Here is a 26,809-nt window from a genome sequence, read left to right as displayed (position 1 = left end):
AGGGCTCAGGTTCACCATCCCAGTGGACACTTCCTTCTTGCGCCAGTAATGAGCCAGCAGTGTGATGGGAAGCATTGGTGGCTGTGCTGCGCCCCATGGGGAGGCCAGGCTGAGGGACAGGGGGTTGTAGGGGCTGTGGGGCAGCAGTCTGTCCCTGATGACCACTATTCTGTGCCCAGCACCTTGTCAGACTCTCACTTGGCCTGGTGCTCCCACCCTGCTCTGCATGGCCACCATCACAGCATGGAGGAGCTGATGGCACCGGGGGCATGCACTTACAGCTGCACTGGGTTCTGCTGCTGCTGCTTGGTGCCCAGCCCCGGGAGATCTGGGGTGTGGAGAGCTGCAGGACCCCAGTGTCCCAGCCCTGCTTCTGGAGCCCTGTGGAGATTCCTGTCTGCTGTCTGTCTCCTGGCCCCATCGCTCGGTGACAGGGTCTGGTCATCCTGATAACATCTTCTCAGTCCAGGAACCCTCCCAGGGGAGCTCAGCTGCTGGTGAAGGGCAGAGGGGACCTGGCTGTGAGACATGCTTGATAGAGTGCTTACGAAATGCAGGGCCAAGTCCGCTCAGCTGCTCTGGAGCAGAGGTTTGTGAAACCTTCAGCAGGGATTTGCCCACTGGCCGCCGCGTCACTGCTGCTGCGAGCTTGGCGTTATTCCAAGAAACCCGTGGAGCTGGCGGAGCTTCCCGGATTCTTGATTCAGCCACGGGTTGCAGCACCGCGAGGGAAGAGGCCCTTGGTCAGCAATGCCAGGGCCCTTCTGGGAAGTGAAGAAGCTGGGGCTGTTCCCACAGAGATGGGAAGGCTGGGGTCTGGCTGGGGGGACTTGGGCAGGGTCACTGTGGGCAGTCTGGCTGCCATCCCTGGGGACAGCTTCCCACCCTGCCCCACCATGGGGTGCTGTGAACCCCTTGCTCTGCCAGGAGGGCTGGGTGTGCTCATAAACCCCCAGGCCCTGTTTTTCATCCCCTGATTCACCTCATCCTGCCCGGGGGAGTGGTGATGCTCCTGCCAGCTGGGGTCTGCTGTGCCTGCACCACTGCTCCCACCCCATCGCTGGCACGGGGCCAGGAGTCACCGGTGCTACTGGGAGCCCTAAACTCAGGGATGTGCCTCGGCAGGGCCTGGCAGGCGGCCACCCGTGTGCATGGACATTCCTTGCATAGCTGCAGCGGGTGCCTGGGCAGGCCATGGCACTTCCTGGCAGCACGCGTGCCACAGCCCCGAAATAGTCCCTGGGACGGTGCCATGGCCGCAGCCTGGGCCAGCATGCTCACCATCCCTCTGGTCCGGGCTGATTCCTAAGGAAATCCTTTTCTCAGCAGCTGGGGTTCCCCAGGGGGAGTAGGAGCACTGCTCAAGATGCCAGGCATAATGCCTACAGTGTGGAGATGTAGACTGGGACCTGGGCACAAAGCACCTGGGCACAGCCTGCTCTTCAGAGACAGGGGATCTGGGGGAGTTCTGGGGGGGGCTGACCTGCTCCCAGGGGATCACCCACATCCCTGGATTTCAGCTCTTCAGCCAGGCACTGCACTGCACACCAGCCAGATGGAGCTGCAAGTTTATCCCCGTGCCTACCTCATGCCCCTAGCAGCAAGGGAACAGGAGCTTCTGTGGGCAAGGACATCCCCAGGAGAGAATTGAATCCTCTCCCTCGGGCATCTGTGCCTGGCTGGGGTTCTGCACAGGACAGAGCTTTACTCTCTGTGCTGTGGGGGTGAGCTGTACCTTGGCACCCCCTACCCTGAGCTCACCACACTCCCAGAGGGAGCACCTGCAGACCCTTTCCTACCCGTGCCTCTCAGTGCCCTGTTCCTGCAGCTCCTCACCGTGGCATGTGCCAAAACAGGGCTGGGGAAGGCAGGACCCACTTGGCCCTTCACGAGCACCGCACTGGAGCTGTGCCGCCGGCCAGCCTTGGCCACCAGCTCGGCCCCTCCCGTGCCCAGGGTCGTGTCTGCTGTCCCGCGGTTGCACCATGTACGCGAGCCGGGAGCAGATCCCATCCTCGTGGCTTGGCTGGCAGAGCACGTCCAGGGCTCAGACATACCTGAGTGTGGGGCAGAGCTTACGCAGCCGGGCTGAGTCACCGCGGCGGGATCACCCGGCAGGGACAGCGGCTCCAGGAAACGGCGCTTACGTGGTGTAAACACATCCCAGCATTGTGCCGGGGCCAAGCAGCCTCAGGGGTGCAAGGGAGAAATCAAACCAGATCTGATGTTTTTCATTAAAAAATAGTGCTCTTTATTATAAATTATGGAAACGTTTTCTTTCTGAATATAAATATAAATATGTGCAAAGTTTCATCTGAGTTTGGTTTTGGTTGAATTTTCAAGCATTGTTTTGCTCAGCCCTCAAGGCTGGAGGTGAAGATGGAATCTTTATAAAAGACAGTGATTCACGTTGGTCTGTAAACATCCCTTCGGTTAAAAAAATAAGAATAAAAATTAAAAAAAAGCCAGAAAACCCAACCACTTCTCTGGGCAGACGCAGAAAAGCACTCACGAGATGACACACTCCAGGGGATCGTCCTGCTGCATTCCTGCGGGAATCGGTGTCCTACAGAGCAGCACAGCTGGGGTCTGTGGGATGGCTGGGCAGAGGTGGGGTGTGACTGCAGGGAAGAAGGGCCCAGCGTCCTCGGGTGATCCTGGCAGATGCGGCTGTGTGGGACTCAGCAGCACCGGGACGCGACGCTTCCCCTCCAGCTTCACAGCACATCAGCAGGACCGTCATTGCGCAGTGTCACCCACTGGCGTGCACCAACCCCGACCGCGGGGCAGGGAGGATATAAAGGCTTAGTCCCTCGGAAAACAGCAACGTGGGGCAAAGGCATCGACCTCTTAGTCTGGGGCTTGGTGTGAAAGGAGCTTTCACCCACAAGGAGGCAGCAAGAGGTACACTATGGGCAAAAACCACCTTCCACTTAAAACTGAGGAAAAGTGATCAGGCACTCCTGGGCTCCAGTGCTTTCAATTTCTGAGGGTGGAAGGGGCTTTGGCCAAGACACCCCCAGGATGGGGATGGCGAGGCACACATTCCCCCGTGCTGTGGGAGCTGTCCTGGCTGCCCAAGCCCACAGGGGTTCTGCCAGTGGATTCACTGTAACATCCACAGTCTGGTTGGAGCCATCTCCTTCCCCATGGACAGGAGGTGTCACGCTTGCTTGAGGAGTTCCCCCAGCACCAAGGGTGCTCAGCTATGCTGGCCACAGCCCTAAGCCCATGGCAGCTTGCCCCAGTTCCCCCTCTCTCCTTCCCAGGTGGAGAGGGTCAGCATGCCCTGCCAGCTCCTGTGCCGGTGGGGCATTGTGCCTGTCCCCTATTCTTGTGCTTGTAGCATGTGACCTTGCTCTGCCGGCCCCTTAGAGAGGGGCATCGTACTGGTCCAGGAACTCCTTGATGGGGGCCGGCAGCTGAGTCATCTTCTCATAGGAGTCCAGGTGCCCGTTGACAGTCTTGCGGCAGAGGTGCTGCAGGGTGGAGACACTGGAGGAGAGCGGGCGGCTCAGCACCAGGGGGATCTTCTCACCGCCTGAGTAGATGTAGTAGGTGCGCTTGGGGTGCAGGGCCCCCCCCGGCTGCTCAGGGACGGTGCAGGGTGTGGGTGGCATGTAGTGATGGACCAGCTTGAGCACGCAGTCAAAGCGGGGCACGGGCTGGCTGCTGTGAGGATCACTCTGCAGGGCGAAGCTGCCGCCCTCGCACTGGATGCGCAGGTTCTTGGTGCCCGACTCCGTCTTGACGCTGAGGGTGAAGAAGTGCCTCTGGTCCGAGCTGTCCCTGATGAGGAAGGTGCCAGCCGGCTCGGTGCTCAGCAGCAGGTTGGCCTCACCACCTGTCACCGTGCTCCAGTAGAAGCCGCTCTCCTGCAGCTTGCGTACGGTGTTCACCACCAGCTGGTACTCGCTCTTGGAGCTGAACGTCTTGAGGCGCAGGCTGGTGTCGAGGGGGCGGCTCATCCCGGCGGCGGGGAACTTGCTGTGGGTGACCATGGCGCAGGGAGCCAGCTTCGTGTGCTCTGGATGCTGCTGCCAGCAGCAGCCGCTGCTACACCATCACCTACGGCACAGAGAGCGGTGAGCCCCGGCACTCCGCTCCCCGACTCTCCCTTCCCGGGAACCCCCGATCCCTCGCTGTTATCCTCCCGCAGCAACAGCGCTCCCGGTCCTCGGCAATCCCCTTCCCCAGCTCTCATTTCCCAGAAAAACCGGCAGCCCTCCCTGCCCAGCTCTCTCTTCCTGTGAACCTGCAGGACCCATCCCTGGCTGCGCCTTCCCGGGGGAACCGGCAGCCCCCGTTCCCGGCTACCGTCCTCCCGAGGCACCGGTACCCCAGTCCCCGGCTCTTCCTCCCCGGGAGCACTGGCACACCTTCTGCCTCCCGCTCTCTCCCCTCTCCAGGAGCACCGCATCTGATGCCCTCTTGCTCTCTCACTCCAAGGGACACATCGTTACCGCACGCCACCGCTTATCGCCCCGCTGAGGCACCAACAACCCCGGCGATGCCCTTCCCTAGACAGCACCGGTATCCCCGGTCCTCCGCGATCGCCCTCCCCGAAGGTCCCGGCATTCCCGGCTGTCCCCCCGTCCTCTCCGGGACTCCGTCCCGCTGCCGTACCTGGGGCGCAGGAGCCGGTCCTGGCAGCGGAGCGAGGCCGGTGCGCGGCGGCGAAGCTGCCGAGGCGGCTCGGGGCGGTCTCTTATAGCAGGCGCAACGCCCGCCCTCGGGTTCCTGGAACTGCGCGGCTTCTTGTAACGCGGCGGCACCGCCCGCGCCCCGCCCGGCCCGGCCCGGCCCGCCCGGCCCCCGGCGCCCCGCCAGCTCCTGCTCAGCCAGCCCCGGGCCCCCGGCCTGGCCCCACCGGCCCCGGCCCCGATCAGCCCGTTCTGGGCAGGGCTGCCCCCGCCCCTCGGCTTGCAGAGAAACGGAGAGCCCCGGTCCGGCCCCCCCGGGGGCCTTTACCGTCCCCCGCCTGTACTGGGGCAGCCGGGCCGGGGCCCGCCCTGACCGGGAGTTTGGGCTCGGGTCATGGGGGTACACTGGAGCGGGCTTCCGTCAGCCTCGGCCGTGCCTCCTGGGGCACCCGCGGGGTACCCTCGGTCTGGAGACAAGGGGGAATCCGCACCCGGGGTGCGCGGGGGCTCCCGGCTGCGCAGCTGTTCGATCCCCGCGAACGGATGGGGAGGGGAGCCCCGGGACGCTCCGTGCGGTTGGTGTTTGGCCGGACTGCGGGGCCGTGGACCCAGCCCGTGGCCGCTCCGAGGGGGTTCCTCACCCTCCGCCCCGCCGGGGACTGTGCCCGGCGGGAGGAGCGGCGCCGGAGCTCCCCTCCCCATCCGTTTGGCAATTGTTGGTTCCGAGCTCGCACACAACCCGAGCTCTGTCCGTGGGTTTATTTTAAACGGTTTAATTTGCCCCGGAGGAGCGGCCGCTGCCCGGCAGAGACCAACCCAGTGCGGCAGTTCTGGGAATCTGCGCCGGCGAACCGGCTGCTCTGAAATGCAAACGAGCCCCGGAGCGCTGCCGGGGCGGGCAGGGGATAGCGGGGGAGGGATGGGACGGGCACCACGCGGCTCCGGGCTCCCCGGCGGGACCGGCTGCCCGTGCCGGGACCTGGCGGGGGGACCCGCGGTGCCCGGACTCCTCCTCGCACGGCGGGGCGGCGAACGCCGGTTCCGCCGCGGGCAAGAGCCGTGTACGTCCCTTCGGAGCCGTTCGGCCTCGCCGGGACTCGCCCCGGGGCGACAAGAGACACGGGGGGGGGGGGACATTGCCGAGCAGGCGATCTGGCTATGAGTGAGCCCGTACCACGTGTGCGGGACCAGGGGAGCCCCGCCCGGGCCCCGCCGGACAACGAGCCCTTCCTGAGCTCCTCCCGGACCCTTCCCGGCCCTCCGCGGACGCCGCGCTCGCAGGCCGGGCTGAACGGCGGGCAGGCCGAGCCCGGGCGGGGCGGGCGCTGCGGAAGGGGAAGCGGAAGCGGAAGGCGGGGTCGCCATGGCAGCGCGGAAGCGGAAGGCGCGGGCGATGGCGGCGGGCGGCGCGGCGCTGTGGCGGCGGCTCTCGGCCTGGCTGCCTCAGGGCCGCCTCGGCCTGGCCGCGCTGCTCGGCCGCCTCTCCGACCGCCTCTCCCGCGGCCGCGACCGCCGCTCCCGCAGGTAAGGACCGGCCGGGACCCCGCCGGCTCTCCCGGGGTTGCGAGGCAGCGGGAGCCCTCGGCCGGCCCCGCAGTCGGTGTCGCGTTACCGGGGCATTCCCCGCTCGCCGCTTCCCCTTTCCTTGGAAAAGCCGCATATGGGTAAAGGGGCGGCCCGGTACCCCCAGGCCGGGGTCGGAGTCGGGTTCGGTTCTGCTCTCGCAGTCCCCTTTAGCTCGCCCCACTGTTCCGTGGCCCTCAGGACAACAGCCAAGCGTTATTTCCCCTTCAGTTCCCATTTCTTTCTCCGCACTGTCACCAGCCGCTGGCCGACATCTCTTTTTCCCCAGGGCCAGGCGCCCCTCGGCTGTCGCAGGTGCAGCTCAGCCCTCGGGGCGGGTTTGGGCGTTTTGCACAGCCCACCCGGGCCAGATCCACCCGCGGGATGGGGTCGAAAGTGGTGCCAGTCCCCTCTGTGCCGGGCAGAGAGACCTGAGGGGCAGGACACGCTGTGCCCGGCGGCAGTGACCAGCCAGCGGCTCTCACTGCACTCCTGCAGCATCATCGGTCTGCTCTGTGTTCTTGTTCACACCAAGGAAATTCTTTCCACGCTTCTCTTTTGGTCTCATTAGTGTTTTGGGGGCAGATAAATTAGGCTGAGCCCTGGAAAGCAGTCACTGAGTTCAAAGAGCAGCCCTGTAGATTCCCCCGTGTGCTGATGTGTGTGCAAGTGAAAGGACAGCGCTGTGTCCCGCTGTTTCACTTCACCTCTGGCTGTGAAGATGAGGTTTTACAGTGAATAAGAGTTTCAGCTCCATTGTGAGTTTCTGTATCAAACCTACATTTTTAAAAATAGAACACACCGAAAAAAATCCGATATTTCTATTTAGGGCCAGCTTTTTGTTCAGAAGGGGTCTGAAGTGGTTCCTTTTGATTCTGTTTTCTCTTTCTAGTTAACTCAGTGATGTGGAGTACGTGGAAAGGGCTCCCCCCTAGTTCATTTTCTCTTCCTCTTTAACCTGGTTTGTCATAGTGTGGAATTTTGATGATTTCTTCATAATGTTACATGGTTTCTGGTAGTTGTGTGTGCGTGGTTGCAAGGATTGGTTGTACCTGGATTATCACTGAGCTGATGTCAGTCACTGCTGGGTAGAAGCTGCTGCTCTGGGAGCTGATTGCTGTGCCAGTGTCTCTGTGGCTGGAGCAAAATATGGATTTATTTGATAATTCTAAAAGCCATAGGTTCTCAACACTAAATAAAGTGTAATTTTCAGTATTGGGTTGAAAGATCGAACAATGTTGACACACGGTAAATTACTTAGGGAGTGAAAAATCTGGAGGATGCAATTAGTGGGGATAAATTGACCTATACAGAATTAATCTGAATCCAACCAGATAGTACTGGTGCTGCAGGGTGATTCCTCCAGATGTTCCAGTCAGAGCCCAGTTGCTCCAAGCTCAACCCATCACTGCCTTCAGAGCTGCTCTCGGAACTGCCCCTGGCTCCAGGCAGGCAGGTGCAGTTGGACTCACAATTCCAAGAGTCCTTGCTAGGAAATGGCTTTCTGGGAATCGTGTTTCTGGAAAGTGTCTGCTTGACCGTTGGTCTGGCTTCTGGAAGTGTAATTGTGCTGGCCAGTGAGATAATGAGGACAGTATTCATCTCTGTTGATTGTTATTGTAAAATACATAAAATTTGCCACTGCTTCCTCCCTGGGAATAATTCCAGAGGATGTTGTTTGTGACCTGCAGGGCTGGGTTAGAGCCCAACTGTGCCACTGCTCTGTGGGCTGAGATCTGGCGGGTTTTAGAACCCTGTGTTTTTGGATCCAGTTTGAATTCCTGTAGCTCTGTGTGCCGCGCTCTCTTGCAGAGATGGAACAGTGGGAATCTGCTCTCTGTGTGTGGTCTGTGAGGCTTGAGCTGAGCAAAGGTGTATAAAGGTTATGCTCAGGTTCTGTAGAGACTTATGAGAATGTGCCTGAAAAGTGGCATTTCTTGTGTTGCTGTTCTGCTTTAATTTTTTCTGCACCTTTTGGTGGATATTTACATTGTTTTTAACAGCCTGTGCTGGTGATCTCTGTCACTTCTGAGTATTCTGGCTGAGCCCAGACCACATAATCTCTTAAAACCCACCATCCCAGGAATTCCTGCAGTGACTGACTCAGATTTTGGTGTTTGTGAATAGTCAGTGACAAACTCCTGGATTTTCCAGGAAACACCACTATGAACTGGTTTCCTTGTAAGGACGTTTGGAAACCTTGGGAAGATCCAGGGTTGTATCATGAACCAGATGAGTGAAATCATCTTCCTGGAATCTGTGTTCGTTTGGGCTCTGGATTGTGGTAAAAGCCAGAAGTTCCTTGTAACAAATTCTGGTAAAGGTTGTGATTAAGTTTCCTTCTGGTGTGTGGTGATGGTGGAATCATCAGGATGGGACACAGGACAGTGGTTGCCTGCTGGCCCGAGGACCTGGTGGTCCTCAGGGTAAGACCAGACATCCCAGGGTAAGACCCAGTTCCATCCCAAGAAGCCTGGCTTTCGTGAGTGGGGTTTGCAGACTGGAACAGTTCCTGTCAGCTTCAGGGATGCAGTTCAGTCCTTGCTCATGGATTCCTGGATCTCATGGGAGCTGCTGCTGCTAATTGTGTTGAAATGTGGTTTTGTCATGCAAACAGACTCCTGCCGGGGGTAATTCTGTGACTGGATGAATTAGCATGTGTGAAACCTCCAAGAGGAGAAGTTGCTGCTTGCTTCCTGTCACCCACTGCATGATGCTGGCAGTAAGCTGGTTTCTTCCCAAAGTGACTTCAAAGAAATTAAATTTGTTCTGAAATTTCTTCTTGAAGAATGAGTTTCCCTCACAGCTTTTGTAAGGTTTGCAGGGGAAGTTATGACCCTCTCTTGTACTTCTGTGGAATGCCAGTGGCATTGCTAGAGAGGGATGGATCTCTGTTGTGGCTCTTGGCTCATTCCTGCTGGGACATAGTCGCTCCTTTTGTGGGTCATTCTTGGGGTGTGACTACTCTGCCTTTGCTAGGGCTTCCACTTGGCCACCTTGTGTGCTGTAGCTTTATTTTTGGGTAAGATTGAGGAATGGAGGCATTTTTCTCTTTACAGCAGCGTGATCTTTAAATCTGAAATGTGAACGACTGACTTCAGTCCAGCTGAGAACAAAGCTTGACATGAAGGGAGTGTTGGCCATGGCCAAGCTGATGTGTGTGTGATGGAGATAATTCAGAAGTGGCTGGTTACAGGTACAGGCGGTACGCCCACAGCCCTGCCAAACACCTGAGTGTCCACGCTCTCATCTTCTGCAGCTCCTGGCCTCCTTCCCCTTCCATGTTGTCCTGGTGAAGGAGTTGTTTCTCCTCATCTCTATGCCAGCTCAGGGGGAGGAGCTCATGATGTTCAGATCTGTTCTCCCATATTTTGCCTGTGTTTCTCTGTTTCTACATTTGGCTTTGGTGGTCCAGATCAGATTATGGAAAGGGAAAGGTATTCTTGCTATTGTGGATCCTTACCACGTATTGGCCCTGGCTGCAGCTCTTCCTTTACCTGCTTGGAGTCTTTGTGGGAAGCAAAGGTTTCACTATAAATAATTTCTCCATCTTTCTTTGCACAGATCATCATGGCTCCTTCTAGCTCCACTACTCACTCCTCCCGTTCCAGTGATCACAGCCCCACCGTGTTCCCTCTGTCCAGAAGGAGCACACAGGTTCCAGTGGATCAGTAATCTGGTCCCAGAGTTTGGGATCTCCAGCTCACATGTCAAGGTGCTTTCGTCCCCGGCAGAATTCTATGAACTCCTGAAGGTAAGGTGTGGGCTCCAAGTTGTGGGAATGGTTTTGATACAATCCCAGCTTTGGAGCTGCTGCCTGGTAGCTGCTCTGGTGTGGAATAGGTTTAGCTGCAGGGAGTGTGTTCTGCAGTTTCCCAGAAAGCACGAGCTTCTTCCTTGAGTTTTAGATGCAGCGATGGTGCTGCTGTGGCTCTGCACAGCTGCCTGTGTTTTATGTAGCCACTCTCTATGTGTCCCCTTTCCTCCCTCAAGGCCAGGGAGCCAGTGCAGAGATGTGTCTGAAGGCATCCTCCCAAGGGAGTGCAGCCCTGCCAGCTCTGGGCTGGTGGCTCCTCAGGACCAGACACACTGTGTAAAATTGAACTTGTTTCTTGCCGCTCCCAGGTGCAGATAAAAGCAGCCAAGCAGCGGGTGGTGATGGCCTCACTGTACCTGGGAACAGGACTCCTTGAGCAGGAGCTGGTGAGTGTGGAAGGGTTTGGGAAGGCCAGGAAGGGAATGCAGGGGAGGGATGTGGAAGAGAGGCACGTGGTGTTTGTGGTTTAGGTCTGGTATAGAGCCAGGGAACTGCTGCACTTCTTTAGGGGATAGTTAGCCTGGACCTGTCAGAAGGGACTGGCCTGGTGTTCAGAGTGCTCAGGCGGGCTTTGTAAAACTCATTTCATGGGAATCTATTTTCCCTGGCATTTTTCTTGCATGGGATTCGAGCTGTAGGTGTGTAGTGCTGTGTTTGGTGCTCCAAGTGTAGGACACAGATGAAGGATTGGTTTTCTGCATTTGAGACCAAAGTCAGCTTTGCTTTATGGTATTTGCCTTTTTTTTCCTTCTTTCCTCTGGAAACAAAAGCATTTTTGTCCAAGGGCTTTAAGAAGAAGCCTGGTCTTGGCCAGGTTCTGATGTTAGGAAGCAAATACCCTGGCATGGTAAAGGTGGATGGAGCCTGCATATATAGGATTTGTGCCCAACTCTGTCTGGGCTTGCACATAGGATTTGAATTTGCATGTGACAAACAACCTTGTAGTTAAAGAATAAAACTACAGTAAATTCCTACCAATGTTTGTCTTTGGTGATGCAAGTCTGTGATTTGGGAATGATATTTTTCTGCTGACATTAATTGCTCTTATGAGGCCTGAAGAATGTGGACATGTAAAACTGAGGCCCTTTGATGTGTGGCTTTAGGCTGGTGGAGGTTGCCAGGCTGGTAGATGCAAAGGCTGAACTGCCTGTGCTTGGCACAAGAAGCAAGGACTCACACCAGTGTGTGGGAGCTGTCTTGGCCATGGTCTCCTGCTGCTGACACCTCCCTTGGAAAGTGTATTTGCTTTTGTAATGAGGACAGAACTCTCTTTGCAGGTGTATTGCTTAGAAGAAACACTGGAGAAATCACTGCAAGCAAAAGGCTCACCTGACCTCAGAGTTTCCATTCTGCTTGACTACACCAGGGGTTCTCGGGGTAGGAATTGCCTCTCATTGCTTTTGTCAGAGCCTGATTTTGCTGTTAGGCTAGAGAGACAGTTCTTTTCAGAGGGGGTATCTTGGCTAATTGGACCTACTTGCTTAAAGCATCCACTTCTCAGGATTGGTCTTTTGTATTCCAGGAGAGCATATTCCCAGAAAATCTTGAAGCTGAGCAGCTTCTCTTTCAAAAATGGGTGGTAAGAGCAAGAAGGGCCAAACCACTCCGTGCAACTTGTATAGTCTTGCTTGGTTCATTTGTTAGTGCATTTGCCCTTGCCATCACACTCACTTAGGTTTTCATTTGAAAGGAGAATGAGAACTGTTGGAAGCAGCAGCACTCTGAATCAGGAACCTGTGGTCATCTGCAGTGACTCCTGTAGATATGTTACCAGTGCTGGTGAGGCTTGGTTAAGAAGCTTTAAAAGTTCAGACCTGCCCTGTGACTGATTCTGGAGGTCAGTTTCAATATTGACGTAGTGCAAATGAAAGTGATTTAAAAAAAACAGAAGGAAAACGTGTGAAGTGCCAGTGGATGGGAGGGGTGCTCACCCTGTAACCAGCTGAAGAGCTGTGTCATGATGTGTCCTGTCTACGTGATCTTTGTGTGAAACTCCCTTTCTCTCCCAGGCAGGAAGAACTCTCGAACAATGCTGATCCCATTGCTGCAGCGATTTCCAGAGCAAGTCCGTGTGTCCCTGTTCCACACCCCAAACCTGCGTGGGCTCCTCCGGCTGCTGATTCCAGAGCGTTTCAATGAGACCATCGGGCTGCAGCACATCAAGGTCTATCTCTTTGATGACAATGTGATCCTGAGCGGGTGAGTCCTGCTGTGCCTGGCCTTGGTGTGCTTTGTTTCGCTGGGCTCTGGGCAGGGTGGCTGTGCTGCCAGAGTTGTCTGAACATCTGGACTCCATCATGATCCTATCAGTGCTCTTCTGAGGTGGGAGAACAACCACAGTTCCTGCACATGAGACTCTCAGATGAAAATGAGTCTTTCTTAAAGGGAAATATATTTTGAGATTCCAAAGGAAATGGCCAATTTGTGCTTTAGTGCAGCTGTCCCAGAGTCAGGCCCGTAGCCTGGGCTGGGAGGTTGAGAATCTTGTGCCGATGCTCTGAACCTGTCTCTTCCCTTTCTCTTCAGTGCAAACCTGAGTGATCTGTACTTCACCAATCGTCAGGACCGCTACGTCCTGCTGAGGGACTCTCCTGAGATCGCAGACTTCTTCACAGAGCTTGTGGATGCCATTGGAGACGTGTCCCTGCAGCTACAGCAGGATGACACAGTCCAGATGATGGAGGGAATGGTACACCCATACCAGGGTAGGAGGGAGTTGTCTCACCTAGTTGGGTGATGGGATCCAGAGGAGGGGAGTGACAGCCAGGGTTTAAGGATGACTTAGACTCCATCCATGTGAATTGTTACTGGGTGTTTGACCATTGTTCAGACTGTGGTGTGTCCTGTTTTGTGCCATCCAGTATTAAAATCAAGATTGCTTGAGTTTCAGGACTGGGTCTGTTGGAGTTTTCCCAGCACAGTGGCTACCACAGGCTAATTTGGCAGGGCATGCAGAGGTTGGAAGTAATTCTGCAACTGTCTCAGTGCTGCCTCATAAATGTGCTGGTTTTGGCCTTAAACAAGAGCTTCAGTCCTTTGAGAAGTTTTTCTGATATTGGCAGCTGCAATTCCGGGTGCTCTGGGTGTGCGTGTTCTGAAGGGTTTATGAATGTGCTGCTATTGTTGATAATTAATCTCTTGTAGTAGAGTTTGTTCTGGGAATCAAATGGGAATCGGTTCAGGAAGACTGGGAACAAGCATAAAATTGGGCAGAGAAGGGCAGTGATGTGCCAGGCCGATTGCGTCATCCCTTTTTGTCCTGGCCTTGCACTCCTGGGTGATGTAAGTTCAGGCTGGGGGTGGGAGTTTATTTGTGTGTTCCAGCTCATTCTTGGTTGTCAGTGTAGCCTTGTCATCGTCCTTTCCTTTCTCAGAGGATTTTTCAGGCTGCTGCCAGTTGTTGCTGAACATTTCTCTTCTGTAACATAGCTCTGCTGACCTTGAAACAGCTGGTTTGGGCCTTGAGACAGAGAGTCATGTGCACTCTGTGTTGGCTCCTATTTGTTCCTGTGTCCATGTATCCATGTCAGTAGCTTTTCCTGGTGTGTGATAGATGACATGTAACTCTGTGCCTGTACCCCTCAGACACCACCTCTCTGACCTTTCCTGCAGGAGACAAAGTGGCTTACTGTGAGATTGCCAACCGAAGGGTCATGGAGGTCATCAACTCTGCCCGCACACGGCAAGAGCTCCTTCATGCAAAGACTTTCCACAGCAATCAGCCAGGCTCCATCTTATCACAGCAAGGCTCTCAAGAATCTGGGAGTCTGAAACCAGAACCCGACACCTGGATCTATCCCTTAATCCAAATGAAACCTTTTGGCATTCAAATAGACGAGATGGTCACAGAGACACTGCTGACGGAGGCTGAGAGGGGTGCCAGGATATACCTCACCACTGGCTACTTCAACTTGACACAGGCCTACATGGACCTCATCCTGGGCACAAGGGCTGAGTACCGGATCCTCCTGGCGTCGCCAGAGGTCAATGGGTTTTTTGGTGCCAAAGGGGTGGCAGGTGCCATCCCTGCTGCCTATGTTTACATTGAACAGCAGTTTTACAGTGAGGTCTGCTACCTGCAGCAGCAGGAGAGGGTGCAGCTACAGGAGTACTCCCGTGCTGGGTGGACGTTCCATGCCAAAGGTAAGATGCCCTTATACCAAGGGCTCTTGTTCAGAGGTGTGTGAGAGCTGTGCATTTGGATTGCTAAAGGAGTGAGGGGCTGGCTGGGTGCCAGGCTGGGCTTAACCTTCAAAACACTGCTCCAAGGTTCGAATACTTGCTTGTGTAAACCTGGAGGGTTTGGATCACTTGGGGGACGCCTTGCCTTTGGGTTTCTCCTTCCATACAGTCACAGGGATAATGTAAGAGTTGTCCCTGCCCTGGCACTGAGGCACTGCCTAGATGGGAAGCATGATGTGAAGGACAAGGAAGCATCTGGGTGCATTTATGGTACAGTCAGTACTGTGGTGCAGTTTCTTTTATCTCTTGGGCTGGTTTCAGCAGGCAGGAGTGCCGACTCTTCTGGGGACCCTACAAGGGTATCTAGGGCAAGTTTCTGAGGGGAGCTGTTCCCAGGGCCTTCCCAGCAGCAGGTTTGTATGGGGAAAGTGTGAATGTTGGGGGATTTGCACCACCTCCCGTTCACACCTCCCATGAATGCAGTGTGTGAGGAGTGCAGTGCGTGCTTATGGGAGTCAGGGCAGCCAGAGGGCAAGGGGCTGAGGAAGGAGTATGAACTAATACGAGTTAATGGGTGCTGCCCTCGAGGTCTTCTCTGGGAGACCCTGGATTCCTGCTGGATACACTCCCAGCTCCCACAGGCTCAGCAGGGTACTCCAGCTGGAGTGTTTGGGAGGGATTGGAGCATTGGGCTCTGGCTGTCCCTGTTTTGAAGAGAGCTGTTAGTGGGAATGGCTCCATCTCCCAGGGTGCTCAGAGCTGCTGGGGAGGGAAAGCTGCAGAGCTGGCCTTCTCTCGACTGTCAAAAATCCCTGGGTGCTACTGGCTGCCTCTGTGTTGAAACAACAAGCAGGTCTCAGGGTGCCCCTCTCCAGGCAGTCTGAGTACAGGGAAAACCCTTCTCTCACCCCAGGGAGGTCCCTGCCTGCCTGGGCTGTCCTGTGTCTTCCAGGATGCATGTGCTTGAGATGTCTGTGGTTTTCAGGTTCTGCCTTTGCTGAGCACTGCTAGCTCCCAGTGGGATGTGTTTTGGCATAAACTGAGCCCAGAAACAAGGGCTGCTTTTCCCAGCTCCCCAAGTGCATATGGCCATGGGTCCTGTTTGGGCCAGCTGTGCCTTGTGGGATGATGCTTTGGGCTCTCTCCTGTGTGGTGTTTGCTTGGAGAGGGATGCAGGACTTAGCAGGTCTCGTGCCTAGTAGGAAGGTTAGCTGGAGATATTGCTGCCTTGTTTCTATTCCCCTTCAGAGTGCTGGGAAGATCAGCACGCAGCTTCTCCTCTGGCATGCTCTGCCCTTGGCACACTTTGGATTCTTGGATTCACCTTGTTTCCTTCTGCAGCAGTCACATGGCATGGCAGAGAGGACAAGGACAGAAGAGGGAAGGGAGGAAACTTTGGAGATGTGAAGGGCATGTGCACAAAGGAGCACATGGAGCCTAGCTCCTGCCTGAGGATTGAGATTCTCAGCAGCAAACAGTGCCTGTTGGTGCTTCCTCTGTGGGCTGAGACATGGGACAGCTTTTAGTGCCCCATGGGCTCTCGCTGACATACTCCAAACACTGGGGCTGTGCTACATGCCCCTCCTGCTCCCCTTAAGATGTTTGTATCTTCATGCACAGGCTCAGGTGGTGTTCACAGGGATGTCCCTCCTGGTGCATCCAGCACATGCAGGTGTGGCAGAGCACTGCACAGATGGGCTGCACGTGTGAGTAGGACTGCCAGCAGCTATCCTGGTGTACATGCCAAAGCCTAGCTGTCACTTCCCTGGGTGTGGTGTTGGGGATAGCACGGGCACATCCTTTGGGATCGGTGTCCCTTCCAAGGAAGTTGTGGTGGCAGGGTGCTGGGCAGGTGGCTGTGTGCTGTGAGATAAACCCCGTCACTGCTATTGCCTGGCACTGGGAAGCTGCACTTCCCCTTGCTGGAAGGTGAGTCACTGTTTGGGCAGATCCTGCCAGATAGCCATGAAACCAGAGACATGTAAAGGCTGTGGGACTGCCACAGGACACTTAGGAAGGCAAGAAATCTGTTCCTTATGGCTGCTGCTTGGGCAGGAGTCCAGCCTTTGGCTGGTCAGACACCAGACAGCCCCTGGCAGGGTCCTTTTTGGTGGCAGAAGGTGACAAAACTCTGTGCCATGTGGATGCTTTGCTGTGGCTCCTGGAGCCCGTGGGGGGCTGCCCAGCCCCACTGTGGTGGGGTGAGCCCACGGGGGCTGGAGGTGCCACGGCATTAGGGCAGTGCCAGCTCTGTGCTGTGTGCTGTGGGGGTGGGGAGGAGGTTACAGGAACTGGCAGTGAATCGGCAGCATCTTACTCAAGGCATTCTTGGAACTGCTCTGGGGCTGAGTTGGGAAACCTGCTGCTATTTTAAGGCCGAGGTGGTTTTTATGCTACGGGTTCTTTGTTGCAAGTCTGTGTGTGAGCAGCCATGGGGATAAGTCTCTACCAGGGACTCACCCAGGGCTCTGCTGAGGAGAGCAAAGGTTTTCTGACTCCATTTGTGCAGAGTGGTCACACAGCCTCTCCTTGGCAGCAGTCCTGACTCTTCTGTGGCTGTTCCTCCTTGCCCTGCTGCAGTGGTGTGCTTGAGAATAATGTGATGTTTCCATCTTTCCCTTGAAAACCTGTCCTGGGCTGTGTGCTGGAAGAGGTGTGGGAGCTGTGCTGGTGAGTGGGAGCCGGTTGCCCTGGCGAGAGTGATCTCATCCCTGGTGGCTCCTCTGGAAGTGAGGGAGTGAAATAATTTGCACTTCTCTACTGTGTCTCTTCATAGCGGCATGTGAATTCACCTGCCAGAGCTGAGAGATGCCTCTTCATGTCATGGTCCCAGGATGGGGGTTGGTCCCTGGCCCTGGGATGGGCTGGACAGAGACCTTAGCCTATCTGCTGGGGCTTTGGTGCTGGTTCCTTCACTGAAAACCTGTTTGTCTTCTCTCAGTGTTTCTGAATTCACCGTGGTGAAAAACAGCCTGTAATGCAGTGACAGGAGTTGCTGTAGGGTTGTTTTAGGGCACCTGGGGGTGCTGCACTCTGATTTGGGCTGTACCACGGCACCCCAGTCACACACAGCCCTGCAGGCCCTGCTGGGCTGCTCTCTGCTCTCCAGGTCCTCCACAGAGTCTGTCATCCACCTTTAGAGCATTTAATTCACTCTGAGGGAAGGGACCATGTGAGCCCACCCTAGCTGTTCCCTTGGCTGTCACACGGCCTCTCTTCCTCATTTTTCCTGCAGGCCTCTGGCTGTACCTGGCAGGGAGTGACCTGCCCTGCCTGACCCTAATTGGCTCTCCAAATTTCGGATATCGATCAGTCCATCGTGACTTGGAAGCTCAGGTTGCGATAGTGACAGAAAATAAAGCCTTGCAGCAGCAGCTCCATCAGGTAAGCAGCAGATGCTGGGGGTGTTGTACTTCTGGGTCACACAGGGAGTGCCGATGACGCAGTGGCAATAAAAACCTCCAGCTACAATAACTCAAAAGCTGCTGGAGCATGGGGAGTCCTGAGGAGCTGTCAGTGAAGGGACTATTGATGAGCTGCCTGCTGCAAGTACCCAGTGCTGGGAAATGAGGCCATAACGGGAAGGAATGTGTGTCCCCAGTGACCTGGGAGTGCTCAGGGCTGGATGTGCACAGAGCCTTGGAGGCCCTGCTGACTCCTCTGCTCACCATGCTGCACCTCTGAGCCTTAACCCCAGCATTTGGGCATTGCCCAGGGCATGATGGGTTCTGGGGTAATGAGGCTGGGCCCTTGGAATGTCTGAGCTGGGACTGGAAGAGGGTTTCTGGAGTGGCTGGGATGCCCATGAAGTTCTGTGACAAAATCCTTATCTTGAATAATAATATGACATTATGTAATTTTGACACAAACATCTGTAAGTGGTTTCATATTCAATGTCTCAGGGTTTTTCTGTGCTCTTTTTGTTTTAGTTAGGTGTCTTGGAATGCTCAGCAGTTCTGCTGCTGTTCCAAATACTGCCTGGTTCTCCAGCTGTCTTTTCTGAATCTTCTGCTGGAACTGACTGTCCCAAGTCATTTCTCCTGCAGTGTTCTGCTTCAAAGCAGATCAGTTTGGTGCCTCTGTGTGACTTGGAAACCTCAGAAATGCACTGTGTGAGGCAGGTGCTGGCAGAGTTGTCTGCAAGATCAATGGGAATTGCCCTCTTGCATCAGGGCTCTTCCCTGGGATGAGTCAGAGTGTATCTAATCAAAAACAATTCTATTACTGGAAGAGTTGCTTGAGTATTTCAATTCATATCTTGCCTCTGCTTGTTTCTAATGGAAGGGGAAAATCAATGGAAATGTGACACAAAGGAATTTTCTCACACGGGGCTGCAGTGATCTCATTCAAAGGGCTTTAAACCATTCCCGATTGCTGGAAGCTGATTCTGAAATGGGCTGGGTGTTTACTTTCTGTGGTCTTTTTTAGAAGACTTAATCCATTCCTGGGATGCTGCCATGAAATCACTTTGCCTATGTAATGTTCAGTTCCATTTTAAAAATATGTGCTGAGATTTGGGAAGAAATGTGAGTGGTCTGGGTGTCTTTGGGTGCTTCTGTGAATGAACTGAGATTGATTCAGGGAACTGGCCTTGCTTCCGGTGCTCAGATCTCACCATATTGGATGGTCATGGAGCAGAATCCTCACACAGGGCTGACTATAGCTCTTGGAGCATTTGTGGGCTCTCAAATTAGAGTGAATTGGCAGATTAATGTCTTGGTTCATCTTTTTGGTGTTACTTTCCAGTACTTGGTTCCTGCTTCCCTGTTCCACCTTGGATTTAAATACTGCAGAGTATTTTCTGCTGTTTGGCAGCTTCAGTTACAAAAAAAGATGATGAACAAACTGCCAGGAGCTGTTCTGCTCCTCGTTTGCCTGCAGATCCTGAAACCCGACTGTATGTGCTAAAACCCTACTTACCTGTGATCCAAGTGCTGCTCTCACGTGCTGTGTGTGTTATCAGCAGGGTGGTTCATTTCCTCCCTCAGCACTTGGGTGCACGCCGTGGGGGCCCGAGTGTTTCTGGTAATTCAGTGAGATCACCACTGCACATTCATCTGCAAACACGGCGCCTGGGCTAGAGGGAGCCCTATAAGCCAGTCCCAGGAGGTTTGGGTGAGGTTTCCTTTTCTGGCAATTACAGCTTGGCCTTGAGGAGTTTTCTGAAACTGAAGCTCAGCTCATGCAACTGTGGGGCACAAAAAGGCAAAACCCTCTACCCTTGTTCTCTGTAGAGTTTAAATTGCAAATTCTTGGGGGGAAATGGTACATACTTGTGGCCAAGATCCCTGGTCAGCTTTATCTGAGAATTTGCTTCTCTGAAAGACCATTATACAATCTAACACTTGGATTTACTGAGATGATGTTTCTTTCCCTGTTCAGGAGCAAGAGCAGCTATACCTCTGCTCAGGTGTGGTCTCAACATCAACGTTTGAGCAGCCAAATCGTTACGTGAAACTGTGGGTGAAGCTGGTGACACCTCTGATCAAGAATTTCTTTTGAAAAAACAAAAGTTGCTGCTTTGGGTGAGTTTGCTGCCATTATGGAGAATTATATTGCACTGACTGCAGTGAAAAGCTGCAGTGCTCTGTCATGAAAGAAAGATGATGGACATGCAGATGTTGTGGGGAAAACCAGGCACTCCTAAATTCCTCTGGGGTACTGGCTGCCACAGCCTGGGATCAGTGCTCAGGTCCTGACTGGGTTTTGTCTACGAGAATTTTTGGAAGGTCACTGACAGAAAACTCACACAGTGCTATTTTCCATGCATGGAAATAAAACTCCCATTTCTGAAATGTCCCTTTCAGAGTTTCACAGAGAGACTGTGTTTGTGTTATCTTGACCAGCTAATGGAAAGCATTGCTGGAATATTTAAATGTTTTGTCTTTGTATCCAGTCAGGGCTTTGCTTTGCCCCTGTAGTGTTGGCTAACAGGGGAAGCTGGTTTTGCTTTTCTGTTTTGTGGTGTCCTGGGGTTCCTGGTGGTTCCACTGGCCCCTGACTCAAGCCCTTGTAAGCTCAGGACATGACTCTTGCCTGTTGCTGTGCTGTGCACAGTCCGTGCAGTTGGCACTGCTGTACGTGTGCCCAGGATGCTGCGTGTTCCCATATCCCTTTCACCTAACTCTGGCCTCCCCTTCAGCTGGGTTTGCCTGGCTCCTTCACATTCAGATATGTTACAAGTGTCTTTCATGAGTTGTGGAAGGGCAGGAGAAGATTTTTGGTGCTGGTGTGGGTTTGGGATGTTACTTGCTGCAAGTAGGAGGCTTGAACTGTAACATCCTCAAAGAAGGTGTTTGGAAGCCAGTTAAAAGTGTGTGAATGCAGGGTAGAGTGTGAGCAAGAGTTTCTGATCTGGCAGTACTATGAAAAGGGTTTCTGGCACCTGAAAAAAGCTGATGGTAAGTGTGAAACTCAATTGTAACTGATTATAAATACTGCTGGTCTATAAAGAAATGAGCTGCTCTGTGTGCCTGCCCTTGGGGCTTATCTGACTGAGCTGTGAGGGAAGTTTGAGGTAACTGTATTTTAGAACTAATTGTTCAGATATTTCACAGAGTGGGATTTTGGTGAATTGTTTTATGCCAAAGGGACCAGCCTTGGCAGATCTACTCACCTTAATGTGTGTTACTGCTGATACAAATTATTTGTTGTGAAGAAAGTGCTGAGTAGGTTCTGTAACCTAGAAATAGAAATAACATACTCAGTGAGGAGCCTGTTTGCAGCTGGACATTCTCTCACAGCAGGTTGGCTGTGGGTGAACTGGACCAAATCTGCAGCTTTCTTGTGGTGTCTGCTCCAGCCAGATGCATGAAGGACCGTGAGGAGTTTCTGCTCAGTTTGCACTGAGCCATCACACAGAGAGCTGTGGCAAGATGGAGAGCCAGAAAAGGCCTCAGGCACTTGGGTGCAGTTGTTCTGTCTGGTTTCCCACGGTGGTCTGGCTCCCCACCAGCTCCACGTCAGAAACCACCAGTGGAAAACCAGTATGCGCCCTGCGAACGCAAGCTCCACATGGCAACGCTTCCAGCAATGGCTTTACTAATACTTTGCTAAAATGGTTCTGGTACAATCAAACATAGACTGAGTTACACAACTTGGAGGTTTTTACAAGTAAAAGTATTGCTGTTTTCCATTGCCATTAAAGTCTAGGCCTCTAGGAGCAGAGCCACACCAGCCAGGACCCACTTGGCAGCTTTTTCTTTCGTCTTCAGGTTGAAGGTCCAGACGTAGGTGGGCCCTCGCATCCGTGTCTTGTAGACGGGACATTCGTAGACGTTCATGGTGTCCATGCGGTCCACGGGGATGGCTCTGAGCAGGATCACTGGCATCTCAGGAGTCAGCTCCTTCATCCTCGCGTCCACGATGGAGCCCGAGGCCACGTCCCAGCGCGCACCTGCAACGCACACGGGGCTCTGCCACCTCCCCGGGGCTTTGACAGACAGATCCTGGGGCACTGCCACCTCCCGGGGCTTCAGAGCTGCTTGTAGGGGGAGCTCAGAGGTTAGGGATGGGTAGAGTGGCTCCACGGGGGTTAGGTCTGTCATGTTCTCATCTCACTGTGACCCAGGACTGCATTTGCCTTACTGTGTGTGGGATGTCTGAATAAATTCTGTCCCCACCCCTTCCTTCAGCACGGCTTTATATGGGAAGTGCAGAGTTTAAGGTGAGCTGGCTGGGGTGGGATCTATCTATCACATGCTGTCCCATGTGCTCTCTGCTTTTGTCCAAGTGGACTCCTCAGCTGCTCTGCTAAACTGCCTCCTTCCCTCTCAGTAGCAGTAATTATCATGGATTTAATTTTCTCAATTTGTCTTACTTGAACATCAACTAAGAAATGTGACATATGTATTCACTAGAGCCCTGGAGTTCATGAGCTAGAGCCTGAATTACTAAAACACAAATTTCTGGTTTGGAAAGGCCGTGTGATCCGGGCAGTGCTGCCCTCAGCTGGCGGCTGAGCCTGGACCCAGGTGGACCCAGGGCTCCCTGCTATGAGCTGCCAGCAGCACGGGGCAGGGCAGAGCGGCCAGCAAGTGCTGACACTGCTTGGCTGCACGAGGGAGAAGGGCTGAGCTGGGCCTGCTCCATGTCTGAAACATCTCAGAGATGAAGTTTTTACCTTCCATGAACAGCCCGTGGACATAGGAGCCTTCTCTAGGGGGAAATGTTATCTCCTCTCGGGTTTTCTTGGTCACATCCACTGCCAGACACATCTTATCCAGGGGCCACTGCTTTTTCCTGGCTGTGGACTGCATGATGGCTGTGAGGAAGGATTGGGGGTTGAAGAATCCCGCCAGCCACACTGTTGCAGGCAGCACAAAATCTGTTGACCAGACTTCCAGTTCCTGGAAAATAAACCAGCAGAATCCTTTAGGGTGGAGGATGTGCTGTGAGCTGGAGGACACTGTGACAGAGCTGATGCTTTGCTGTGCATAACCCAAGCTTCAGCTTGAGGATTGGCTGGAGGTGGTGTGGGAGGAATAAGCAGCAGATTCCTCTGCAACAATGAAGCTGAAACCCTGATTTCTTAGTGCAGAAAATACTGCTGTTATTTTTTAACAAAGCCAGTTGTTGATTTTTTATTTTTTTATTTTTTTAATGGGACACCCAGATTTGTAATGGGGGGGAAGAGAGCTGATCTGCAGTGATGTACTGTAATGGGAACCCTGGTCACATTTGTGCTCCCATTCCTGGAGTAACAGCCCTTTTCAGGTACGTCAGGCTGGTTAAATTGATACTGAGAAATAAACCGATAAACCAGTGCACTGGAGGGGAGAGTCCTGGGGCCCCCTAAGCTCTGACTGTTACACACACTGCTCACCCTGATCCGCAGGAGCAGGTCTGCATACCAGGTTGCCAGGCTGAGGAGGGAGGGATAGGCATAACGTGTCCATGATTCTGGAACACTGTCATAGAAGAGAGCGTTTGCCAGCTCTTCCATCTCGGATGTGATCGTCAGCTCTCCCTTTAAAAAAGGAGAAGAGCCCAAGCAGTGTCACTGCAGCCAGCCGTGGGACAGCCCAGGGCTGTGCGTGGGCTCAGGGAGCAGAAGGCTGGGGCTGCACAGCTCGATGGGCAAGAGCTGCAGCAAAGGCAGAGAGAGCTTTGCAAATGCTGGGAGATGATCCAGGCTACTGCCTGCTGTGTACCTGCAGTCCCAAGTCCAGCTCCTTCAGGGAGCGCCTGATCTCATTGGTCAGGATGTTCATCCTTTCACATTCCTGGAGGGCTACAACCGTGTATGGGGTTTTCTCCTTTGCCTTTGCCATCATCTCCTCCGTGTTGAACGGCTCCGGCAGCTGCCCAAGGATTTCATCCAGGACTGACTTCACCTGAAATGAGAATGCCATAAACTGCTCTTGCCCAGAGAAAAATGCTGCAGATTCCATTCAATTAAGTTGGTAAGATTTTTTCTTTTTCTGCCCTGGTGTTTCTTTGTACCTCCTCCTCTGTTGCTAATGCTCCATTCTGTTACTAACTGCTCTTGGATATTAATAAGCTATAGTTCTTTCTTGATAGCCAAGCTAAGATATTTGAGGTCATGGAGGCTGTGAAATTCAGTTGTAAAGTCCAGGCTGTCAAGAAGAAGACTTTACAAAAAAATTATTTAAAATCTTTGTTTTTAGTAGTTGCTCTTGTGAATGGAGGTTCTTCAGCCAGCTCTATCTGCTGAGGAGCCCCATGTAAGCCACACGTTGCCAGTGGTGCATCTTGGCCTCATCAGGGTGTGATGTTCCTGACCATGCTGCTGGCTGCCTCTGTTCTGTGTGTGCCACCATCCCTGGGCCGATGACCACACGTGGCTGGGCTGGAACCACCTCCCTCTGCTGCCCCTTCCTTACTGCTCTGGGGCCTGTATCTGTCTCCCCTCTCTAGCCTCTCATTTGTCACCCTTAAGAATTTTTTTCCCCTCCCACCTCAAAAAAGAATCAGTTAATTTCTACCATAAAGAGACAGGACTTGCCTGTTCCTCTCGAGAGGCACCTGTGCCTCCAGCAGCCTCGGATTCCTTGGGCTGCAGTTCCAGCACTGTGCGGAAGAGCCTGTCTGAGGTGACGGTCAGGAAACCCATCTCTGCATTGGGGTGAAGGCCATACAGGTGGGGGCTCTCTCCTGGCAGGTTGTCATCAATGTACTGGTGGTAGGCCTGGGTGCAGGGTCATGGCCAGCGTTAGCTTGGGAGAGCAGGCAAAGGAGCCCAAAGTTCCCTGCAACCTTACAAACCCATCAACACTCTCAGGGCCCTCTGCAGCACCTGCCTGTGCACATGGAGGCTTTTAAAATTTGTGTCTCGGCCAAGTTTTTTCCTTTCCATCTCAACCACAGGAATTACTTTTGCAGCAATTCTGTGCATTCCCAGGGGACTGACACTCTCCCTTACATTCCCCTTGGTGAGCGAGAGGGAACATGGACTCATGCACGTTTATCCAGAGCAGGGGTTTTCTACAGCAAACTGCAATGTTTCTTACCTCATAATCCAAGCGGGGAGGGATCATAAACCCTGGAGCCAAGGCCACTTCCCCGTCCAGCATCTCGGGCTGGACGTACTCGCTCAGGTAGGTGCGGCACAGCCGGCGGTCCCAGTCGTCAGTGATGTGCCCCCCATACATGATCTCACCAAACAGGTACCGGAGGTCATCCCACGGTACCTGCAGGGAGAGGCTCAGCCTGAGGCTCCTGAGCAGCTCCCCAGGAGTGCTCCAGGGTTGACCTCTGCAGGGAGGTGACAGTCCCTGCACCCACAGAGGTTTAGGAAGAGGGGTGGCTCTTGATCATCCACAGATTTCTCCTTGTCCCAGTATGAACACAGCCATCTGTGGTTTGAATCCCATCTTTTTTCCAGCCAGCACTGATCATGTCTGTGAGGGCAGGTCTAAAGGTGAGACTTCAGCCCTGCTCACTGCACCTGCATTCTGGGGGCAGGCTTTGCTTTTTAGGTGGAACCATGCACCAATCACCAAGGCAAAGGTCAAGGCAGGCAGACTGACCAGGGCAAGCACTTTCCTGCCTCTTCCACCCAGCTCAGCCAGGCTGAGCACTCATCCCCTTGCCCTGCCTGAGCGTGCAGGGAGCAGGGGAGGAACAGCTCCTGGCCCTGGGCTTCTTCATGAGACGGTGTTTGTGCTACAAACTGGTGAATGTTCTAACAAAGGCCAATTGTTGCAGTGTGTGCTGTGCTGAGGAGCAGTCACCTTACTATGCTCACCTTGGGGTTGGCCTCCAGGTAGTTGTGCAGGACGTTCACAGACACCATCAGGTCGCCGTTGTTGAAGGGGTACGACCTGTTCCAGCCCTGAGTCCCAAACCTGCGCCGCTCAGCTACTGCTGCATGGAAGTAGCAAAGTGCAAACAGGATGCACCTGAACTCCGTTTCTTTGCTGCACTGCTCCAGTGTTTCCTGCAGAGGAACAGTGAGGCTGAGCTGCAGCTGAGTATTGCTATCAGATGCCCCTCTAGTGAAGAACATTCATAGGCAAAAGAGAATTGAAAGTGTTAATTAGAAAAAAAAAAAAGGCATACAGTTGTATTTTAATGGTTTGCTAGTTGGTAATTTTTGCACTCATTTGTTTATGAAGGAATTAGGATGCCTAGTGCCCTGCTGACAGCTGAGGCAGCTTGTTCATGGCAAAGCTGCAGCAGCTGCAAGTTCAGCCTCAGGAAAGGCACTGGCAACCTGGCACTTCCTTGTGTTGGAAACCCTCGGGCAGCTCTGGTTACCCCTAAACCCCTGCCAGAGGGGGACTCTGAGCACTCCAGGAGGATGTGCTAGTGAGGGCTGGCTCCAGGTGCAGTGTCCCTGGAACAGCAACACCCCCAGATGCTCAGCCTGGGGAACCCTGGCAGGGGATGAGCCATGTCTGCTGACCAGAATGCCCTGAGGAGGCAGCTGGGGAAGGGTGGGGGTGGCACAGGGAGTACCTGGGAGAAGAGGTCGAGGGCTCCGTGCAGGTTGGCACGCATGCCTGTCGGTGGCTCGCTGGTGATTTTGATGGAGTTGTCCAGCAGCCCCTGTGGGATGATGTGTGTCTCGGGGCTGGGGGCTGGCTCGGCGCTCATGAACAGTCGGTACTCGGGGTGGCTGTCCTGGCTGTGGTGCTCCACCAGCTTCTCCAGCGTGCCCAGCCACCGTGCCACGAGGTGGATGTTCTGCAAAAGAAACTCTCTGCACCTTGTGAATCTCACTTCTCCCCAACAGCCAGATTCCTACGGTGTCCCCACAGGAGAAGGTGCAGAACAGCACGAGGGCACTTGGGCTGGGCACAGCCAGCTCGCCCAGGCAGTGGCTCTGCCATGGCCATGCATGGTGTGCCCAGACGCTGGCAGGACTTTGTGCCCTGGTGTGCCCGGTCGATGTCAGGGCTGTGCACCCTGTGGTGTGCCCCACTGCCCCCCACCCACCTGCAGGATGACCCAGTGGCCCTCTGCAGCTGCCACCTCCATGGCGCGCTCTGCCACAATCTCCTGGCCTTGCCCCAGGGATATGTTGTGGATCTTCCCGTTGTCAATGGTGAAACCCAGCCTCGTGCCTGGGAGGGGAATGTGCTGTCAGTACTGGTACTGACCTGGGGCCATGCAGCTCTGACCAGCGGGGCTGGTGCCA

The 26,809-nt window shown here is 54.1% G+C and overlaps 4 protein-coding genes across 5 annotated transcripts in view; 1 reads left to right on the top strand and 3 right to left on the bottom strand.

Moving 5' to 3' along the window:
* Positions 1 to 1,796: 1,796 nt before the first annotated feature.
* Positions 1,797 to 4,665, bottom strand: SOCS3 (suppressor of cytokine signaling 3). Its single transcript, XM_062506406.1, has 2 exons — positions 4,627 to 4,665; positions 1,797 to 4,068 (listed from the first exon to the last, which is right to left on the bottom strand). Exon 2 carries the CDS (start codon positions 3,999 to 4,001, stop codon positions 3,372 to 3,374), a length of 630 nt encoding a protein of 209 aa, XP_062362390.1. The 5' UTR covers positions 4,002 to 4,068; positions 4,627 to 4,665; the 3' UTR covers positions 1,797 to 3,371.
* On the bottom strand, positions 4,477 to 6,008 carry LOC134052021 (collagen alpha-1(I) chain-like). Its single transcript, XM_062506204.1, has 2 exons — positions 5,018 to 6,008; positions 4,477 to 4,922 (listed from the first exon to the last, which is right to left on the bottom strand). Exons 1-2 carry the CDS (start codon positions 6,006 to 6,008, stop codon positions 4,477 to 4,479), a joined length of 1,437 nt encoding a protein of 478 aa, XP_062362188.1.
* On the top strand, positions 6,007 to 21,557 carry PGS1 (phosphatidylglycerophosphate synthase 1). 2 transcript variants are annotated; one of them, XM_062506405.1, is made up of 10 exons: positions 6,007 to 6,167; positions 9,771 to 9,960; positions 10,332 to 10,409; positions 11,301 to 11,400; positions 12,033 to 12,222; positions 12,550 to 12,728; positions 13,636 to 14,166; positions 17,441 to 17,589; positions 19,588 to 19,730; positions 21,420 to 21,557. In XM_062506405.1, exons 1-9 carry the CDS (start codon positions 6,007 to 6,009, stop codon positions 19,705 to 19,707), a joined length of 1,698 nt encoding a protein of 565 aa, XP_062362389.1. In that variant the 3' UTR covers positions 19,708 to 19,730; positions 21,420 to 21,557. The 2 variants fall into 2 exon arrangements, 1 of the variants encoding a protein (XP_062362389.1); XR_009933850.1 differs by lacking the exon at positions 17,441 to 17,589 and having other exon boundaries at positions 6,033 to 6,167.
* The window catches only part of DNAH17 (dynein axonemal heavy chain 17), a 33,809-nt gene continuing 27,822 nt past the window's right edge, over positions 20,823 to 26,809 (bottom strand). The window contains exons 72-80 of the mRNA XM_062506404.1: positions 26,608 to 26,735; positions 26,128 to 26,355; positions 25,415 to 25,606; positions 24,678 to 24,857; positions 24,173 to 24,355; positions 23,358 to 23,540; positions 23,030 to 23,173; positions 22,328 to 22,553; positions 20,823 to 21,601 (exon numbers count right to left, since the gene is read on the bottom strand). Of these exons, the coding sequence (XP_062362388.1) occupies positions 21,354 to 21,601; positions 22,328 to 22,553; positions 23,030 to 23,173; positions 23,358 to 23,540; positions 24,173 to 24,355; positions 24,678 to 24,857; positions 25,415 to 25,606; positions 26,128 to 26,355; positions 26,608 to 26,735 (1,712 nt within the window). The 3' untranslated portion in view covers positions 20,823 to 21,353. The remainder of the gene's footprint in view (positions 21,602 to 22,327; positions 22,554 to 23,029; positions 23,174 to 23,357; positions 23,541 to 24,172; positions 24,356 to 24,677; positions 24,858 to 25,414; positions 25,607 to 26,127; positions 26,356 to 26,607; positions 26,736 to 26,809) is intronic.

This window comes from Cinclus cinclus, chromosome 20 (assembly GCF_963662255.1).
Source record: "Cinclus cinclus chromosome 20, bCinCin1.1, whole genome shotgun sequence".
In the NCBI taxonomy this organism is placed as follows: Eukaryota; Metazoa; Chordata; class Aves; order Passeriformes; family Cinclidae; genus Cinclus; species Cinclus cinclus.
Note: the sequence above shows the minus strand (reverse complement) of the source record. Positions and strands in the feature narration are given on the sequence as shown.

Excerpts from the sequence above, each read along its gene's own strand:
- SOCS3 (XM_062506406.1), bottom strand. The coding sequence starts at position 4,001 with ATGGTCACCCACAGCAAGTTCCCCGCCGCCGGGATGAGCCGCCCCCTC.
- PGS1 (XM_062506405.1), top strand. The coding sequence starts at position 6,007 with ATGGCAGCGCGGAAGCGGAAGGCGCGGGCGATGGCGGCGGGCGGCGCG. Across the intron at positions 9,961-10,331 it reads AATTCTATGAACTCCTGAAG|GTGCAGATAAAAGCAGCCAA; the intron begins GTAAGGTGTGGG and ends TGCCGCTCCCAG. Across the intron at positions 10,410-11,300 it reads GACTCCTTGAGCAGGAGCTG|GTGTATTGCTTAGAAGAAAC; the intron begins GTGAGTGTGGAA and ends CTCTCTTTGCAG.
- LOC134052021 (XM_062506204.1), bottom strand. The coding sequence starts at position 6,008 with ATGGCGACCCCGCCTTCCGCTTCCGCTTCCCCTTCCGCAGCGCCCGCC. Across the intron at positions 4,923-5,017 it reads GACCCGAGCCCAAACTCCCG|CCGAGGGGCGGGGGCAGCCC; the intron begins GTCAGGGCGGGC and ends TTTCTCTGCAAG.